This window comes from Diadema antillarum, unplaced genomic scaffold, assembly GCF_040938485.1.
Source record: "Diadema antillarum isolate AM-2024a unplaced genomic scaffold, OU_Dant_1.0 seq00000635_RagTag, whole genome shotgun sequence".
Classification (NCBI taxonomy): Eukaryota; Metazoa; Echinodermata; class Echinoidea; order Diadematoida; family Diadematidae; genus Diadema; species Diadema antillarum.
The window spans coordinates 1007633-1027131 of NW_027271552.1; the positions used below are offsets into that span (position 1 = coordinate 1007633).

The 19499-nt window shown below is 38.8% G+C and overlaps 2 protein-coding genes across 2 annotated transcripts; one reads left to right on the forward strand and one right to left on the reverse strand.

The window, feature by feature from the left end:
- Nucleotides 1–3443: 3443 nt before the first annotated feature.
- Nucleotides 3444–6610, forward strand: LOC139736273 (uncharacterized). The gene is made up of 4 exons (XM_071647003.1): nucleotides 3444–3456; nucleotides 4674–4769; nucleotides 5544–5787; nucleotides 6508–6610. Exons 1-4 carry the CDS (start codon nucleotides 3444–3446, stop codon nucleotides 6608–6610), a joined length of 456 nt encoding a protein of 151 aa, XP_071503104.1.
- A 4321-nt stretch (nucleotides 6611–10931) lies between these two features.
- On the reverse strand, nucleotides 10932–15926 carry LOC139736274 (protein N-lysine methyltransferase METTL21D-like). The gene is made up of 5 exons (XM_071647004.1): nucleotides 15691–15926; nucleotides 14598–14708; nucleotides 13257–13329; nucleotides 11863–11982; nucleotides 10932–11208 (listed from the first exon to the last, which is right to left on the reverse strand). Exons 1-5 carry the CDS (start codon nucleotides 15924–15926, stop codon nucleotides 11080–11082), a joined length of 669 nt encoding a protein of 222 aa, XP_071503105.1. The 3' UTR covers nucleotides 10932–11079.
- Between the last annotated feature and the right edge of the window lie 3573 nt (nucleotides 15927–19499).

The window sequence follows — 19499 nt, forward strand, 5'->3', positions numbered from 1 at the left end:
CATGTGCTCGTTTTAGTGCTAGCAGAGCCTCCTTGCGACGGAAATCATCGTAAGACCCCCAAATCTGGTCAGGAACCAATGCAGGGATATACCCTGCTAGGATGCATAAATCTCACGCGGTTCACTCGAAACCCCATTTTCTTTAAAAAAAAACCCACACAAACAAACAAAAAAAAAACATGTCACAATTGCAGTGTGATGGTGAAAAATATTCAGAAAGAAAGGTCCATGTGCGTTTTTGTTATCATTTCCCTTCCACAGCCATAATGATATTATGTGGATGCAAGCGTGGAAAACTCCATATTATTGATATATGCACGCTTGTTTGTTTGTTTTACCCACTTGCTGTAACCATGTACAAAAAGTGATAATGGAGGAAGAAGAATAAATATAAGGAAATGGGAGTTTTGGCATTATTCTGACGGTCCTCCAAATGAAAAACAAATCTCAATACAATGACGTTGATTGTAGATTGCATGTGTTGGTTGTTGCAGTGGTTGGTATATAAAGTGCGTGTTGTAAGCTATGGAGAAGTACCTCCCCCCCCCCCCCCCCCGAAAAAAAATGGATTCTCCTTTTGTTACACCAGATTTGATAACAAAAAAAAAATAATATATGAATGGTGAAAGTGATGAATAGTCTTGTTTGATAACACTTTCGTGACCTTGTATTTTGTAACCAAAAATAAAAAACCCCAATATTTTGTATTACTAGTAATGACAAGTTTAGATCTAATTTAGATTTTAACAGAGACACTCAGATTGTTTTAGCTGCTAGACCTAAAGATGAAATGTGTGTCATATGCTTGTTTTGTTGTTGTTGTTATTGTTGTTGTTGTTGTTGTTGTTTTAACACCTAGTCCAATAGACTAGTGAGCCTTAGACCCCGACTAGGGCCTATAGGCCCTTGGTACCTTAGCACCCAACTTTACCATGTTGATGACCGGATAATGAACTTCATGTCACAAAACAGATCTATGGATAGAAAATGGAAACAGCTCTGTTCCACTTCCAAGCTTCGCGATTCCGTCAATCAGTATTGTGCTACAATGACCATGTATATGCGGCTCGGACCGCTGAACTTTGCGTGGTATGTACAGATTGTAACGCGTACAGTCGGCACGCGAGCCGAGCGAGGCCGCCCAGCGCGGCTGCCCGGCGCGGCCGCGGTGGGGAGCTGTCGGGTATCCGTACGTACACATACCACACTCTAGCTCGATCTACTAGCAGCTGCTCAGCTCAGCTAGCTCAGCTCATCACTCGTGCGTGCGCTTCTAAGCTCTTTGTTACGTCACTGACACCTGCGCAGCTAGGATGCGCACAAACTCAACTGAGGAACGTCCTTAAAAGGTATTATTTTGTACATTATGACAGAGACCGTACTCCAAAATCTTCAAAAATGGACTTATCGGTTTTTGCGAGCAAACTCTTCAAATGCTACCAATTAACTCATTAATGATATCCCAGGTCTATGTCATGTTACTTTTGTTACGATTAAAAGAATTGCAATAATACAATCTCTTTGCATTTTTAATAACTGTTACCAAAGTGTTTCGATACCTTTTATACTTGTTTCCGTATTCGTCACTAAAATTTAATGACCTAGGTAGTTTTTGTATAAGTTGTGCTTCTTCTTAATGGATTTAAGAATCGCTGATGAGATCCAAGGTTTCTTTGGGCTGTTCTTTTTCTGGGATACATTATATTCTATTGTAGGTGCATGCTTATCACATATTTTCTCAAACATATCATGAAAAACTTTATAAGCTGTGTTTACATTTTCGTATCTAGATACATGTGCCCATTCAATTTTCCCTAGATCCTCTTGAAATGACTGGGCATTAAATGACTTGTGGGATCGGACAAATTTCCGCACAAAAGCATTCGTATTTTTATTCCCGTTTTCAAAAATGACAAAAATTGGAAAATGATTTGACACATCTGTCTCAATGACACCTGAATTGTATGACTATACACATTAGTATAAATATGATCAATAACAGACGACGTAGAGTCTGTCACCCTTGTGGGAGACGAGATAATCTGTTGCACTCCTGTACTCTCTACCATACTCAGATAATCATATACCTTTTGATTATTCGTTTGAGATATATCTATATCTAACACGATTTATTATTTTTTTTCTTTGAGGTGGGAGGAATTCAGGGTTCAGGTGACGGAAAATATGTAAGCTTGGGTCAGCACGTTGCATTGAATCCCCCGCGGACAACGGAAAATTGTACGCCAAGACGAAAAAAATATATATCTTTGCCAACTTCAAAATGGTCCGCACTCGTTGATCCCGATGGCACTCAGTCATCCTTGGCCCAGGCCCTCAGAGTCTGCATAACGCGATACTGAGTTACTAGTAGTATTTTGTTTTGCGCCATCTACGACGGTTTCTATTGGAGATCGAGAAACGCTAGTCAGCTGCGAAGTGAGTCGTGAAGGTCGTAATTCTTGCTATTGCAATTGAAAATGCCAAGTGAGTATAACTATTTTTTTTCGTCAGTTGTGTGATAAATTTGTTGTTAGAATGCAGCATGCAACCTACGAAGGCAGAAGAAAGAGTGATGACCTCTGTTTTTAAGTTACAGTTTTCCGATATTAGATCTAGTTCATAGAGGACTAAGCTAGTCCCATATATTACATTTCGTGTAAGCAAGTCCGTTCAACTGATTTTAGTTCACGCGTACGACGCCCGTACGAGCGCGAGCGTAGACTCTACAATTGTAAGGGGGTGTTGCAAGAAAGTCGAGTTGCAATTGATTGCAAATTTGCAATGGATTTCAGGATTTGCAATAGATTTTGGGGAGTTGCAATCAATTGCAACTTTCTTGCAACACCCCCTAAAACCTCTATGCTATGTCACCTTTTGACTGACAGACATGCATTTTTTATTGTTTTGTAGGCCCCTATAGAACCCTATACAAGTGTGTACGTGTATACCGCACAATATGGAGTTGGGTCAGGTTTTGCATTTCCATTCCATTTTTGAATTTCCAATGGCAATAACTGCAACTGCAGAGTTTCTGCAGAGTAACCGTGTCATTTGATTTATTAACAATAGTATAGTAGTCGATAACATTTTCACTCGGCATGTAACCTGTTAGCTAGAAGTCTAATTTTATGAATAATGATGTAGGCAACACTAACGTTAGATGAAGATCTAATTTCTGAGCTAGTGCATCATTATCAATGCTCATAGTGTCTACTCATAGTCATAGTCAACTCATACATAAAACGTACATATACATTTATCAACCTGAGTTTATCAAATCAGCAAATACACTAGCCTGAGTTGTCAAGCCGAGGTGACTAGCATATTAAACACTGTCTGTCAGTGACAGTAACACTAACAGATCCAGATTCACATTGTCATTTTGATTTTTGTGAGATGTAGTCCAAAGTTAACTATGCACAGCCCTGTCCCTGTACCCAACAATGGCGACGTCTGGTCAGGCTAGCGCTAGTCTAACGTTAGTTGTCAGAGCGATAGAGGTCTACTCTCTAGACACTACTATGAGTACCGTACCAAGAAGATCCAGGGGTCCTGTCACCGCAACTGCTACCCAAACACATACGTGTTTGGGTCGCTGGTGCGGTTAGGGGTCCTGAGGCTGTAGCCCATAATAGTGGAGCCCTACTGTATGTTCACCACACTATTGTCGTCATGAAGTCAAGTAATGGCAATGGCAAAAAAAAAAAAAAAAAAAAAGGAAGGGCAGTGGAGGAAAAAAAAAACAATTCTCAACAAAAACAAAAACCTAGAAACCTTAGATATTGTGCACTGCTATTAAACTAAGCATACTTTTTACAGCTTGCATTGTACTAACTGCGACTAGCCCCAACGTGCAGCGTTGGGGCTGCGCCGTTTTCGCGTTCAGATCTTAATGTTGTACAAAACGGGTGCCGTTCCGGCGCTATATTTCCTTAATTTTTCAACAAAAACTACTAGGAATACTTGGGTCGATTAAACCTAAATGATTCCAATTGGCGACTGTTTGATGCATTTCGTTGCTTATGAAGCAGAAAATGTTGTCTTATAAGGCGAATTATCTTCAGCTCACCGATGCTCACTAATGCTAGCCTTTTGTCAAGGCCCTCTCGCTGTAACGGACGAGTGAACGGACGAGCGAAGCGAGTCGCGCTACCTTACTAGGCTGGGCTCTCTACACCATACAGCAAGAGGGCCTTGACAAAAGGCTACTGTATTACTCGCTACATGCGTAGATGCGTACTAATGGATATACACGTTCAAAATGGCAGCACGGCTCTCCCACTAGGGCAGGCCGCTTACTCCTAAAAAACGTGGAAAATTTTGCAGTTTCTAGATAAATTGGTGAAAAGAACCAAGGCAGTGGGGTAATGTATATTTCATTTTTTAATGTCACTGTGTTTATGATAGAAATTTACCCATGATTTATTCGTGAAGTCGCCGTATGTGGCAATAGGAAGTTGTTCGTGATTCTCACTTTAGCAAAACTGCGAGGTAGCCGCCAGGACCCCGCCGCATAGCGGCGCGGTCTCCGGGGCTAGCATTGTACATAATATGCATGCAGACGTGGATTACAATGTACTTGTAATTTGACTATCCAAATTTTATCTGTCACTAATGTCGTTCACCCTTTTTGATTAAAGTCTAAAGTGAATTTGAATGACTCATTTCTTCAGGTAAAGGAGGAGGAAGCAAGAAAGGAGATGGCAAGGAGGAGCCAAGATCTTCAACTCTGAAGGGTGTTTTTGTTTTCCCTAATGGTGATAGATACGGTAAGATAACCAGGAATGTAGATTGATCCAATCATTCTGTGGGAGTCTTGAAATAATTTGTCATTATTGCACCACAGCATGCCAATAATGCCCAAAAACGGGCCCTTTAAAATTCACATTTCTCTCTTCTACCCTGCATGAATCTTGTCATACGAAAATCCAAAGCTACACTGTACATTCCAATTTATGATTTTTGCCCAGACCCAGAAAAGAGAAGCCACATAACTGTAGGTGAATCATTATAAATGAACATAATATATCGTGTTACATGAAGTACAGTAGTATTGTTTGCTGAACAGTGGTCAAGTTTGCTGCCCGTATTACTCACTGTGTTTGACATGAGACAAAATTTTGTTTTGTGAAAGGCCAGTTGTCTCACTACAAGAAGTTCAGATAGATTATAGATTGGCATCCATATGCTGTAGGAATACAGTCTGTATTTGCACTTCAATCCATTAACTCCCACAAAGATCCACATTGTCAAAAAGTGAAAACCAATAGTATCTAGGTTTATCTTGAGTTTTTGGAGTATGAGCATTGGGTGTTGGAATTGTACAAAACCTATTCGACCTTATGTGATGTCAAATGTGATCCTTCAATGTTAATATACGAGTGTGTACCAAGGCAAGTGAAATTCCTGTTGCTCATTGTACTGGCGACATTGCATGTTCTTGGTCCAGACTGATCATGATATCTCCTTTGAGCCTACACAACAAGAAATTAATAGCAACTTTTCTGAAAGTATGTTTGTTTCAATCTTTTAAACCTGGACAGAGGGAGACTACATAAAAACTGATGATGGTGCCCTTGAACGATGTGGCTATGGAAACCATATCACAACAGATGGTCAGCGCTATGAAGGACAATGGTCCAGCGACAAAATGAATGGTCAGGGAAAACTGACCCACCCTTCGGGCAGCGTATATGAAGGAGAGTTTGCGGACAATCAGTTCCAGGGGAAGGGCACCTACACCTGGCCCAATGGAGCTGTATTTGATGGCACATTTTCAGAAAACAGGCAAGTGACAAGCAAGAAATATAATACACTGATTTATGTACATAAGACTTGGCATTACAATATTCTGAGGGCTGTAAAGGTGTGGTTTGTTGTTGTTGATGTTGTTGTTTGTTTGTTTGTTTGTTTTGTTTGTTTTGTTTGGGGGGAATTTGATAACAGCATTGCTACCATTCTTGCAAAAGATAATGTGTTCTAATGAAATTTGGAGAAAACAGTATTTTGCCCCCAACCCCCCCCCCCCCCCCAAAAAAAAAGAATACATGTATAAAATAATACAGAAAAGTAACAGTTGCCACATCTGGATTTATTTGCCTATGACATATCTTTGCTGGAAAGAAAAATGTATGACGAGGCTCAATTTCTGATTAGCTGCTCTACGTGTATATATATGTGTGTGTGCATATAATTCTTTTATTAATTTTCATTACCATAAAGTGAAAGCAACCTCATTTACCCTGTTTCATACGAAAACTTGATTCTGTTTTGGGGAGTGCAAATTGTCACATTGACCATTATGTGAAAAACTGATATACAAAATGTTCCACATGTACTTGTTCATACAGCTTGGTAGTGGAGTATTACTGAATAGCATCTACACGTAATGAACTCATTGATGCAGAATTAATTTACCATCTGTAACTCTTAGTTTCCCCCTTTAAATGATAATCCATTTTCTCACGGTCTCCCTCTCTTTCTTTCATTGCCCTCTCTCTTGCACAGGATGGAAGGTGAAGGACAATTTACAGACACAGACAAGCAGATCTGGTCAGGGGCCTTTCACTTCAGGGCAGCACCGGGGCTCAAATTTAAACTGTCCATGTGATCATTACGAGACAAACACAAGAGGAAGGAGACCTTTTCAATGGACTAAATTATGCGTTTTTGAAGCTAAGAGTGCTGGTGCGCACGACTGGGACATTTAGCCTTCAGGATACATGTATGGAGTTATCAGAAGCTGTTTGTTTTGTTTGTGTAATGCTTTGATCTTTCAAGTCATAGCACATAAAGTCTTCACAGACATTGGTTGAATACACTGTACAGGCTCTCATGTACCCCTCTCATGGCACACTGTACACAAAAGTCACAACTATGCATCTGAAGTCATAAAAATGTATTTTATAGGCTATGACCTGTGTTTGGATTACTACAGTGAAGGCTTTTCTGCACTCTTTCAGTGCCACTTTGCTCCATTTTTTGAGCTTGGTCATTTTCAGCCTGCAGTGTTTGCAGCATGACGTGGAAGGGAAGATTACCAATAGACCATCATTGTTAAAAAACAAACAAACAAACAGGTGTTAATGGGCAGTGCTGCCCTGACCATTATCTTGGAGAAGTACGTTGCTATATTCGTCCTCTCCTCCCTCTTCCCCCCCCCCCCCCAGGTTTTTATTTTTCGCATATTTTACGAGCATGTGAAAATGTTCAGTTTGATCTCAACATGAAGGTGACTTGTATGGAGTACATTTTACAGAATTACACCACCGCCAAAATTGTCTGAAAGTCCGATTCATGAAATTTAGACTTGCTATCAAAGTACATACATTGTACTTCTATAACATATATTCCAGACAGTTACCACAATCCATATTACGTCAGCATTGAAACAGCAAATGTGTTACAGTGTTCATTGTCCACAAACCTACTGTACTTTGTTTCTTGATTTTTTTCCTGTTCCTGTCGGCATTTCCTTTATTTACACCTTAGAGGGACTGTATACGTGTAGTATTGGTTGAGATGAGGATTCAGCTTTTCACTTATTCTTCTTCCTATACTGTGCAGAACCTCCTAAGAGTATACTCGCACACTGTGAGATACAGTACTTAGAAAACACTTCATAAAATGTTAAAGAGCGTACAATTCTGAGAGGAATTCAAATTTATTTCAAAGAGATCCTTTTACTGGGATTGCTTTGTTTTACTTTTTTTTTATATCTCGGCCATTTCAAAACTGATGTTCATCAAATAAACTCTGGATTCCTCCCATGCTCTTTCATATTTCAGAAGAGTTTTCTCATTATCTCAAAAAAATGATCATAAAAAAATTTGGAAACCTGAAGCCCTATCTCAACCCAAACTGTACAACTTTGTACCATCCCTTTTAAAGCGATGATGCTGTAAGTAAAAAAAAAAAAAAAATGCAAATTGTTCATGACACACAACTAAGGCAACTTTGAGAGGCATTATGGAATGTGAGCTAATGTATGTGGCATCCATGGAAATAATCACTGCCCAAAGAGAACCATGGTCAGAGGTCATATCTGGTCATAACCTCAAACTTAACAATGAAATTTCCTTTGGACATGATACTGAACTTGTAGATTAGTGCAAGAATACACGTGTACTTGTATTAAGATATGTAAGTTCATCTATTGTACAGTTCTGTATATAGTCTAATAAAGTTTAATATTATTACCAGGTAGACTCCACTATGTTATGAGTCTATTTATAATACAAAGAGATCTACATGGCATGAGAAACAAATACAGTACAGTGTACATGCATTTCTGTGAAATTCATGTACAGTGTATGTGTTTTTATTTGTTTGTCAGTGCATACTCCCAGAGAGAGCGTGAGAGAGATAAAAACAGCCAAAGACAAATGAAATTAGCCTGAAATGTTTTGAAATACAATAGATATTGACACATAGACTTTTTTTATTGTTGAGAAAATCTCAATTGAGGGAGAAAAAAAAAATTATACAGGTATATACACTTTGCACTTTAACTGTATCATACATAAATATGCGTACAAAAGAATGATGGGAATCCCATCATGGTATTTGTCCAATACGATGAAGATATAACAAAATAGCCATTTAGTTGAATTGATTGAATTGAAATGTCAACGCAGTGGACTCCTGTTATAACAAAGTGCCTGGGACCGGCAGTTTTCTTTCGTTAATGTGGAAATTTCATTACAACCAAATAAATCAACAATAAAGAACATAGAGCTGATAATGTTGGAGCCTGAATTTTTACTTCAAATGTTGTAACTGGAATTTAGTTATACTTCAGTGCACTGTAGGCCTATTAAGTGCAGCTATGGCAAAGTGTCAGCTAATCAAATTCTCTTTTTAACATCTTTGATTTCTCATTCTTTCTGTGCTTCCTTCCCCAGAGGTAGAGCTTTAGGACAATACTGGTATAACTTTTTTTGTTGTTTTTTTTTTGTTCTTGTACATGTAATATCATTTTTTTTTTGTCACTGAAGGTAGTGCTGATTGATGTCACACTATATTGCACAGTTGGAGACAAGTTGGTCATCGATTTGTGGAGATGAAATTACAGCAGAGATGGGAGAAGCAGAAAAGATATAAATACACGTATAAAATTGTAGCACAATCTTTTACACACTGCAGATCTGGAACGAGCATCTATAGGACCTGCACACATGCCTGGGTTTACAAACACACTGATACAAGTACATGTGACTGTACAGTATACATTTCCAATGTGTGCAGGGCACCCTAGTTACAAGGACCTACAACCATGACAATCACCCTGCTTTCATCAGGTTCCTCCCAACTCATATTTATCTACATCGTATGTACAAATATGAATATAAATTCCTACCAACAAGTTGGAAAAGGAAAGAGTCATCAAATTTAAATGTGTCACTTACATGGTTTTACAACCGGTTAGACAGCTGCCCCAGTACAATGCCGAACCCCTTCCTTAAAAATTCTAGTTTCCATAGCCTTTGTCTTGTATACATTTGTAGATCTACACATACAAGAATCCCATTAGCAAGAGGACAACTTGTGTCACTGACAACTTATGTCACAGTTAACCCTATTCTAACTGGGGGGTCAATTTGCCCCCCCCCCCCTCAACATTTCGCGCCACAGTTCCGCAACGCGCCAAGATTTTGCCGCGTTGTTACATGACCTTTTTTCATTGAAGTCTCCCGCATATTTTGAGACCAAATTTGCGACGTCCGGGTACACCGTTCTGAAGTTTTACGTTACACAATGTTTTGCACATGCATGTCAACCCGAAAACAGCTCAAATTCATGATTTTGTGTGCAAATCCAATGCAAATTGTGCTTTTTTTTCTAATTGATATAAATTAGATAATTTCAACTTTTAACCATTGAAATTAATCAATTCTAATGTAGATAAGCTTGGAAAAGTGCCTGCAACAAATCTTGGCAAAAACAATAGAAAACAAAAGGTTGAAAAAACAATGAAATACATAAGAAATTAACAAAACAATAAAAAAACAAAAGAAACTCATTTTGATTGCGCTATTCTTTTACATGAAAATTGTTTGATGTGTCTTAAGGAACTCTGACACAAACATTTATATTATATTGGACGGCTATGAATGGGATACCAGGGAATATTGCACGAGTTAGGACTAATATTGCACGAATCGAAGATGAGTGCAATATTGACCCTAACGAGTGCAATATTCCCTGGTATTCCATGAATCAAGGCCATTATAATAATTATCATCTATACAATCAAGCAGAGCAAGCATAAACTGCATAAAATTACCCGGCTTCTACTCCTCATGGAAGTTGACTCTGCAGTCACATCCCAGCGCTGAAAAGGGGAAGCCCCTAAAACTGCGTATGAAAGAAACAACTAGCAAGATGTTTGCGCGCTTGTGAATTGTAACAAAATGACGCGCACTAGTAGCGAGCGTTTGCGCATTCAGCAAGAGCTCGCGCAATAGACGAGACAGAATTGAATATGGTGTGATCTTGAACGGTAAGTAACAACCGTAGCCTATGGTGAATTAATACGTTGGCCTATGCGTTTCGTTCTATATGTTCTGATATTGAACGGTAAAAATTGAGTGGACTACAATATGCGTTTTTAATGAGCTGCTCAAACCTCCTATATAGATGATACAGCTGTAATTAGCAATCCTTCAGTCTTTTTGATGGAGTTATAGGTGAAAATATGATTTCATGAGTAAATTTGCATAATTACTTTAGTAACAAAAAATCAACATTTTTCTATTGTGTGACCACGTAATCTTGTAGTTGACATTCAGCTTTATGTTCAGGCAAAATTTTGCGGCGATCGCGCAATCGGCGGCCGAGATCTGAAGGGTGGGGGGGGGGTCAAATTGACCCCCACCCCAGTAAAAACTTGGTCTCAAATAGCCCAGTTAGAATAGGGTTAAAGCTAGAATGTAACCAGCATTCATCAGACCGTCTTCATTTATTTGTAAATTCCAGATACAGTATGTTTCTGCTGATACACTGGAAGCAACCCTTTTATTGGCTTTTAATTTTCCGCTACCCATCAGAGTCCATTCCATGCTCAAAAGTTGTACTGCATCAGCTCAGAGTGTCCTCTGATACATCTGTTTTCCTCCTGTACTGCTTGATGTGAATTTCCTCGCTGTTGTACACTGGATGCAGTTCTCCTCTTGGAATCTCTTCCACACTGAAGTGAGGGTCCATGAGCTGTTCAACATCAAACATCAAACAATCTGGCTGAGGACTCTATCAGTGTTCACTCAATAGCTGTGGAATAGTTATGTGATGGAGTCTTACTGGCAATATAAACAGCAAACAATCTACATGTATTTCTTCATCAGAAAGGACTGTGAACACTACTCGGGGGGGGGGGGGGGGGGAGAGAAATCAAGTGATGACTTGATATTGCTCAATTGATACTTGAAGCTCATTGAAAGAAATAACAATCATACTGTATGTGCCATCATGGTGAGGATTGCAATCAGTTGCCCTTTTGGAATGCAAGCAAAGATGAACAAATGAGAATGTGTAAAAAGGCACATAATTTGTAAAATCCCATATTATGCTTCACCTAATACAATGCTGTGCATGGCTAAGCGGTTCAAAGTTCAGTGATCACACAACACTTTTAAATGGGGAGATACAGTCAAGAAATCTGGCTTTGAATTAGAGAAAATTTGACTTACGAATTAAGGATAGAATCGGTATATAAAGAGAAGAGGACTTGAAAAGACTTTCAACTTAGGCATTTATTCTACTTAATATGCGGGTCGACTTGAGCATGGTTGACTGAAGTTGGAGTTACTCAAGTACTACAGAAAAATATCTGCAAGAAAAGAGACTGAAAAACAAAAGTCTTACCTGATCAAAGAGCCTGTGGGCTTCAGCATTTTGTCCTATTGTCCTTTCCTCATAACAGCAGATAATCTGCCCTCCTTGGTTAGTCAGATCCACCAGAGTCTTGACCAGGGGACCAACAGACTGTTGGTATCAAAGTTCAAAGTGTAGAGGTTATGATCACACATTTCCCCTCTCCAATCTATTCCACTTGTGTGAGACACGTTGATACGATGAAAACTACTATGGCAAGATTACATCAGAAAAGATATTTGTGAAGAATGAAGAACACTCAGCTTTTCCATGTCTGTGCTGACAGGACCCATAGAGGGTGAAAAAGCTTGTCAGGTGCATTTGAGTGAGAAAGATCCATGTGGCGTGGGTCCCACACCTAATTCATGTAAAATGTGTCAGACTTGGTGAGTCTGCCACCTCCTTTGAATGCTCACAAAGACAAAGAAACATTACCTATAATATTCATATAATATTCAACTAACATGAAGTTGACTTTATATCTCTCTTGATATGTGTAATGCAGTCATATCTTATGGGAACTCTAATGTAAATTATGCATATGATGTGGGCAAACAGCAGCATAACATCAGTTACTGATATGTTCCCAGTAACATTTCATTCAAATGAATTATTAAATGCCTTCTTACTTTCCATGTTTATATGAGATAACTTACTTGTAGGCTTACTGTCACATAAAACCCATTCCCACATGGCAGTGTCATGAGATTACGTAGGAAAGTTACTTCTCATGTAATGTTCATGTTCTTTCTTTGCAACATAAGTTCCCATCAGGGCTCGACACTAACGGTGGCCCGGTGGCCCGGGGCCACCAAAAATGAAAGTCGGGCCACCAAATTTCAGAAAAGGGCAAATTTGGTGGCCCACCTCGGGCCACCAGAATTTTTTGAAAAGTGTGTCAATAAATTGGTAACTTTTTGCGCCGGAAATGCATAAATGCATGCAATAAGTGTGCGACTTATTTTTAAAAAATGGACTTTTATCAATGTTTTTTTTTTTTTTCGGGCCACCAAATTTTTCTCTCAGGCCACCAAAAATTTGAAATTGATGATTTTGGTGGCTCCATCGGGCCACCGAAAAATAAAGTTAGTGTCGAGCCCTGAATGTATTTTGAAACACTGAAAATGACATAAATTAGACTGAACAATTTTCCATCTTTGACTGAATGCTAGAAAGATTTTTTGAACCATACATTTAGGCATATTAGTTCTATGAATATTTCTGGAAATTCCGGAATGTCATTATTTCTGTATTTCTGGTTTTATATGTTGTTTTCTCCAAGAGCCTAGAGGGGGTCGAAAGAGTCAATAAAATTCCACAATTAAATTTCTACAAATTCTAGATGTATAAGTCAGGAGATATTTGATAGGCATTGCTTCTATTACCTCTGGGTAGTAAACACAATCTGACATCAGAATCAGGTCTGGGCTGGGCAGGAAGTCTGCTACATCATCTCCCCTGCAGACAATAGTAGAAAACATTATGAATTAATTTGAAGGATGGTATAGCATACTGTGAATATCTCAAGAAAAAGGATAGAGTGAAGATAGCAAATGAAACATCGACAAAATTTAGAGCAAAAACAGTTATATGATTTCAAAACTGAAATTAGATGTCGATTAACCTCATCACTTGTTGCACCACACAGTCATTGTTATCAAATGTTATAGTGAATTCAGTCTTCTGTTAGTTCTAAGGTAAATGTTGTTCTAAGAAGAAGAAACAAAGAAAATGTTGCATAATATCAAACATGAGTAAACTTTAAAAAATATGCAATGCAATGCATCATTTAAGTAATATTTGTTTGTCTGTCTATCTGTCTGTATGACTATCTGTTTGTGTGTTAGGTAGGGATAGGCAAGCAGCCAAATGAGACTTACAAGTTTGCATGCCACACTTAGGTAATAAACAAACCAAACAAACAGTCCCTGTATGATAATTTTCCGACTTGATATAAACTGGGCAAGAAGAGAAGAAAAGGAAGACTGAGGAAAAGAGTTGTTTAAAAAAGAAATACTAAAGGGAAAAGACAGCCAAAGAATGTATAAACCCACCATAAGTTACCCTCCCCTCCCACAAACCAGCCCAGGACTCTTCTATCTTGTATCACATCTAGGCTTACATGTAGACTGTATCTACAGTCTATACTGTTAGCAGTTATTTAAAACAAATTATAGAATGGGTGGCGAGAATCCTGCGATCTGATTGGTCGAGAGCTATGTGTTGATTTTTACTGGCCGCACGCTGAGTCACAGTGGTAAACATGTTATCGCGCACTTGTAGCAAGAGTACGCGTACTTGTAACAAAGGTTCGCGCACTAAAGCAAGCGTTCGCGCACTCAGTACGAGACGCCTATTGGCTAAAACAACCATGCATCAGTTTTTACTGATGCACGGCTGGCCGTGCGTCCAGGAAAAACTGATGCACGCTCGTTTACGGCGAGCCAAAAGGAAATGCATCCAGTAATTTTGTCATCGGGTAACACGATAGAAATATGGGTTTTTGGCAAGAAAAATACCCATTCTATAAATCAGATGACGCACATGTCTTTTCCTGCGTCAGTCGGAATATAGTGTGCATGCGGTAACTATGGAATTAAGCCTAAACCAACTCGGCTTCGCCTCGTGGGTTAAGCATTCCATAGTTACAAGTACCTTATGCACACAATTCCGATGTACTGACGCACTCAGACCTGTGCATCATTTGTATACTGCTGATCTGTTACCATTTCAGAACCCTGGCCTTGGCAGATCCCATCAGTGCACTCTCATTGGTCTGAATGTTCATCTCCATCAGTGGCAGAAAGTCTGGAAGGTCTGTCAAAATGACATCAGCACTGTGGCAAGAAAGTATTATTGTAGTGTACAACAATTCAGCGCAAACAATAATTATCAATGAACAAGCTAAGGAAAGGAGAATACCTTGACATGATTGAGGTTTTGTCAAACAAGTTACTAGCAGAGTGAAATCTAAATAATGAAATCATCGATTCAGTCTGAGGAGTGAGACAACGTGATGAATATTTTACAAAATGTAGTAGTGCCAGACATTACTGCCAACCACAATAGCAGCTAAAAGGAAAACAAATGAAAAACGAGAACCTTTTGGTTTGGAGCAATCAATACTAACATTTAATAGTATTATTAGTAGTAATCTATTACTAACCGCACACCCATCGACCCCAACCCATACTGGTCACAGCGCCCCACGCCGGGGTTAGTATAATACATAAGTGTAGTATTATTAAAGTATTTAGATTGACATTCCCTACCCGGAATGCTGGAAGTATAAGAAGGAATGTAACTTAAAGCATAATACCGTTATTCCTTACAGGTGTGCATTATATCACATGGCCGGCGGTGTCATCACTTTGGGCCCCAACACTTTTTTTAACCCGGAAGTACGTAAGTGGCACTAAAATAGAAATAAATAGAGATCTTGAAGTATGGCGGTGGTAAGGTTATGTTTTTTCTCTGAAGACCTTTTTGGTTTTTTTTTTTGCTTGTCAGCTGAAGAAACCTGGAAGTGCATGGGGAGAAGAGATGAGCCTCTTTTTTTTTTTTTTTTTTTTTTTTTTTGCTTGTTAGCTCATGAAAACCGGAAGTGGGCCCCCACACTTTTGAAAACACTGCGCTGGCCCTGTATCATGGAGGCTATAGTGAGCCTGCACTCACATCATCATTCAGGCCCAAAAAGTTTGGCCCAGTCGAAGCAAATTTGTTTCCGTGCGCACTTGTTACGCATCGCATGCTAAATGGTAGTACATGTGGCCTAACACTTGTTGGTGCATGGCATAATATCACGACTTTTGTACTTACCCTAGACGACAAGCAACTAAGCCTGTGGCACCTGTCCCGGCTCCAAGCTCCAGCAATCGCTTCTTCGTCAGTTCGCCATATCGTCGTCTGAAACCGCTGGTTTCTAGATACTTCGCTAAAACAAGAGCAGCATCCCAAACGACACAACCAACATCCCCAATGAAACTTTGCTTGATCGTGAGAATTGTCTCGTCTTCACACTCTATTTCGCGGTCGAAAAGATTACCAGCATCCATGCTCTTCGTGCAAGCGGGTACTAGCTAGGCTCAGCAGCTGCAGCAGTAATGCGGGACGCGACTTGACACGGCCGGTGCGGCGGGGCGGAGGCGGCGTGCAGATTCACAATGGTAGCTGTAGTGTAGAATCCCTAGTGTTCAGCTGAATGAAATCTCTATCATGCACTGTACGTAGCCAGCTTTCGGGACTTCCCCTAGATACAGTGAGGGCGCGCGTTGACAACAAAGAATACGAAGACAAGTGGCCATGATGATGATGCTGTGTGATGATGATGTGATGGTGATGATGATGTCAATGGTAATAATAATAATGATGATAATAATAATAAGTTAATAATTATCAGTATCATTATTATTGTTATTATTGTTATTATTGTTATTATTATAATCATTATTATTATTATTATTATTTTTATTATCATTATTATTAGTATTATTATTATTAGTATTATTATTATTATTATTATCATTATTATTATTATTAGTAGTAGTAGTAGTAGTAGTATTATCATCATCATCATCATTAAAACAAAAAGAGGAAAAATGATAGTACCGTAATCTATGATAATGATAAATAGTAATATTGGTAAAAGGGTGGCCAACCACAAGTATTTTTTGCTGTGTTTTCTTTGCAAATCACTTCTTTGCAAAATTTTGTTATTATCTTGAGCTAATTTGTATTCCTGTTTTGATTTTCTTTACATTATTATGAGGAAATAATGTCCGAGATAACATTTGGACGTTTTCTCAATGTTCTTGAAATGTTCCAAGTTCGTTATTTGGACGTTTTGTCGAAACGTTTTCAGAGCATCTTTTTGTGGAAGGTTTTCGACGTATTTAAAATGTTTCAATGGATGTTATAAAAACGTTTTTGAAACGTTTAAAAAAACAGTAATGAAAAACTTTCGGAATTTTTTAAGGACCTGCAGAAAACCTTGTGGACGTTATAGACGTCAGTAAAACCTTTTAGGAATATTAAAAACGTTCCATCCATGTTCTGCATGCTGACGTCAAAGAAAAAAAAAAACCTTTGAAAACCGTCTAGAATGTTCAAAAAAGTTTTAAGAATGTCTAAAAAAAGTCTTATGACCTGTTCCAGAACGTTTAGAGAACCTTTCATATATTCGTCTATACATCCAGAAAACCTTTTACAAACGTCTAATGTTTATTTTCTATTGGGTATCTAAAAAAAAAACTATAGTTATGAGATTATACAGGCACAATCTGGGATTAATGTACGCCTACCCTAATCCTAACCTGTTCCTAATGTCCTACCACCTATATCTATGCTACATCCTGTTCCCATTATTCTTATTGATGAATCTGTTTCATATTCTTTTATATTCCAGCAAAATGTTGTTATGCATGGAAACATTGTTACTAAAATTAGATAGCACACACTACCTGCATCTATGTATTCATCTTATGAAAAACTAATTAAACTGCAAAATTTATTCTAAAAAACAACAACAAAGGGCATAATTTTCAAAAGTGTCTCTTTGAGAAGCTTTATAACTCTTTAATGTGCAATTTCCCATATGATGTTGGGGCAAATATCATCCAAAACACATTTATGATGTTAAAAACTCAAATAAGAAATATCAGATATGACAGCTCTATCAACCCGCTCTTGATCCTGACACTTTGGCGCCCTCTATGTTTATTGTTGTACAACGAATACACATCATCATCAGCTGTTCATGAGTGACACATTTCATAACAAACGAATCCAAAGTTCAAAGACTGAGAGCAGACTATCTGTCGGTAAGGCAAGCTATTTACTTGTGAAATTGCTAATGCATTACCAATATGTGATGTGAGTTCTAACTCATCCTAACTACGAGGTTTCTCTGAGAATATAGTTAGAATTAGAGCTGTCTGCTTAACTTCATGAAGAAGGCAGCAGGAGGCGTGTCCATTATCGCAAACAAAGCCCTTTGATTTCCACACAATACAAATTAACAGTCCCACATATTGCAATCAGTGTCCTCATAGCTCTACCCGTTTCCTGTTTAGACGGGCAAGCGCAAGTTTGAGTTTTGAGTTTGAGTTTATTTTATTTCACCACGGGTTACTCACTTCAGCCGATGGCTGTTCTTCTGTGAGTCTGTGAAGTGTATGTCCGTGACGTTACAGCCAAGAAAAGTCTCACTAACGTATTGGAAGCTTTATACATGCGCGAATATGCGGCTTTCTGTTTCTGTTTCTGCTTCTGTTCCGGTTCCGTCGGTATACTCAGAATTAAGTGTACTCCACCAACGTTCTGATGTTCTCGATGTCAAAAACAAAACAAAAGATGTTAGCACATGCGTTCATTGTATCAGTTTCATAAGATTCTGTCAATTTCTAGCAGTAACATCAGTCCGGGAAACCAGCTTGCTCATGCATGCAGCCTGAGCTGAGGGGGGCTCCGGCCAACATCCCTCCTCCTCCTGAGCATTGCATGGCCCCGCGGGGAGTTCATGAAGTCATGTAGGCCTACGTACAATGTATGAGGCCCTCGGGACAATATGCTCATTAGGCATGAAGCTCCCTGTTCACTTTAAATATTATCCGTCTCACATCTGACATATAAATTGTCACATGTCTATTTCGTATTTGTCTGTCTTTCTCCCCCTTCCCATTCTTTTCTAATGGATGCATAATTCATTTATGACAGGGACTGTACAGTACTGTTTCATTGTTTGAGGTGAGGATTCAGGTTTACCAGTATTACATTCCTAAGTGAGATAATGAGAAACTGCTTATGAAATATGTGACCTGCTACAACAAAAGGATCCGAAAGACGGGGGAGGACAATTTTTCTGAAAATGGCATGACGTTATTCCCTTACTCTTCTACTTTAATTTCATACATAGCACAACTCATAAAAGTACTCGGTTGCGGAGATATCGATGATTTTATTAGCACATGTCAAGTGGTTGAGGAAATCAGAGTTTCGAGAAAAACGCCTTCAAAGTTTTCCTTCCGACGCTATCAATATCAAGAGGAGGCAAGACAATTTTCACCGCTTGACAATAGAAGGCATGCTCGTAGCAACCTCTACGATGTTCATTCAAGCTTAGCCTCAGCAGTCTACGCACGACCAATCAGTAATCAGGATGCCACACACTGACCAATAAGATCACACCCTTGTTGCTAGGGGTAGTGTGTAGCAGTGGCGCTAAATCCAAATCTTCGGACACGTTTCTGTTACGTTGAAAGTCAGAGAAATCATGGCCCAGAAAAACGCTGATTTCATGCCTGTCCTTTTGATCATTTAGCGTCGAAATTTTAGCAGATAATAGACAAAACATTACATTACAAAATTGTCCCAAAAACAGAAATCTGAGAGTTGTGACCAATTTTGATGATGTGATTTCAAACTTGATTTTCTCAGCTCAGCTGTCAGCAACTTTAGGATCCTTTTGTTGTAGCAGGTCACATATGAATGAGCACGTAATTTTAAGAAGGATTCAACGTTTATTTGATGAAAATTGGTTTTCAATTGGCTGAGATATCCAACAAAGTGAAAATGATAAAAGGCGACAGGCCACATTATGATCTCGCTGTTTCACCTTGTTTTTGGATATC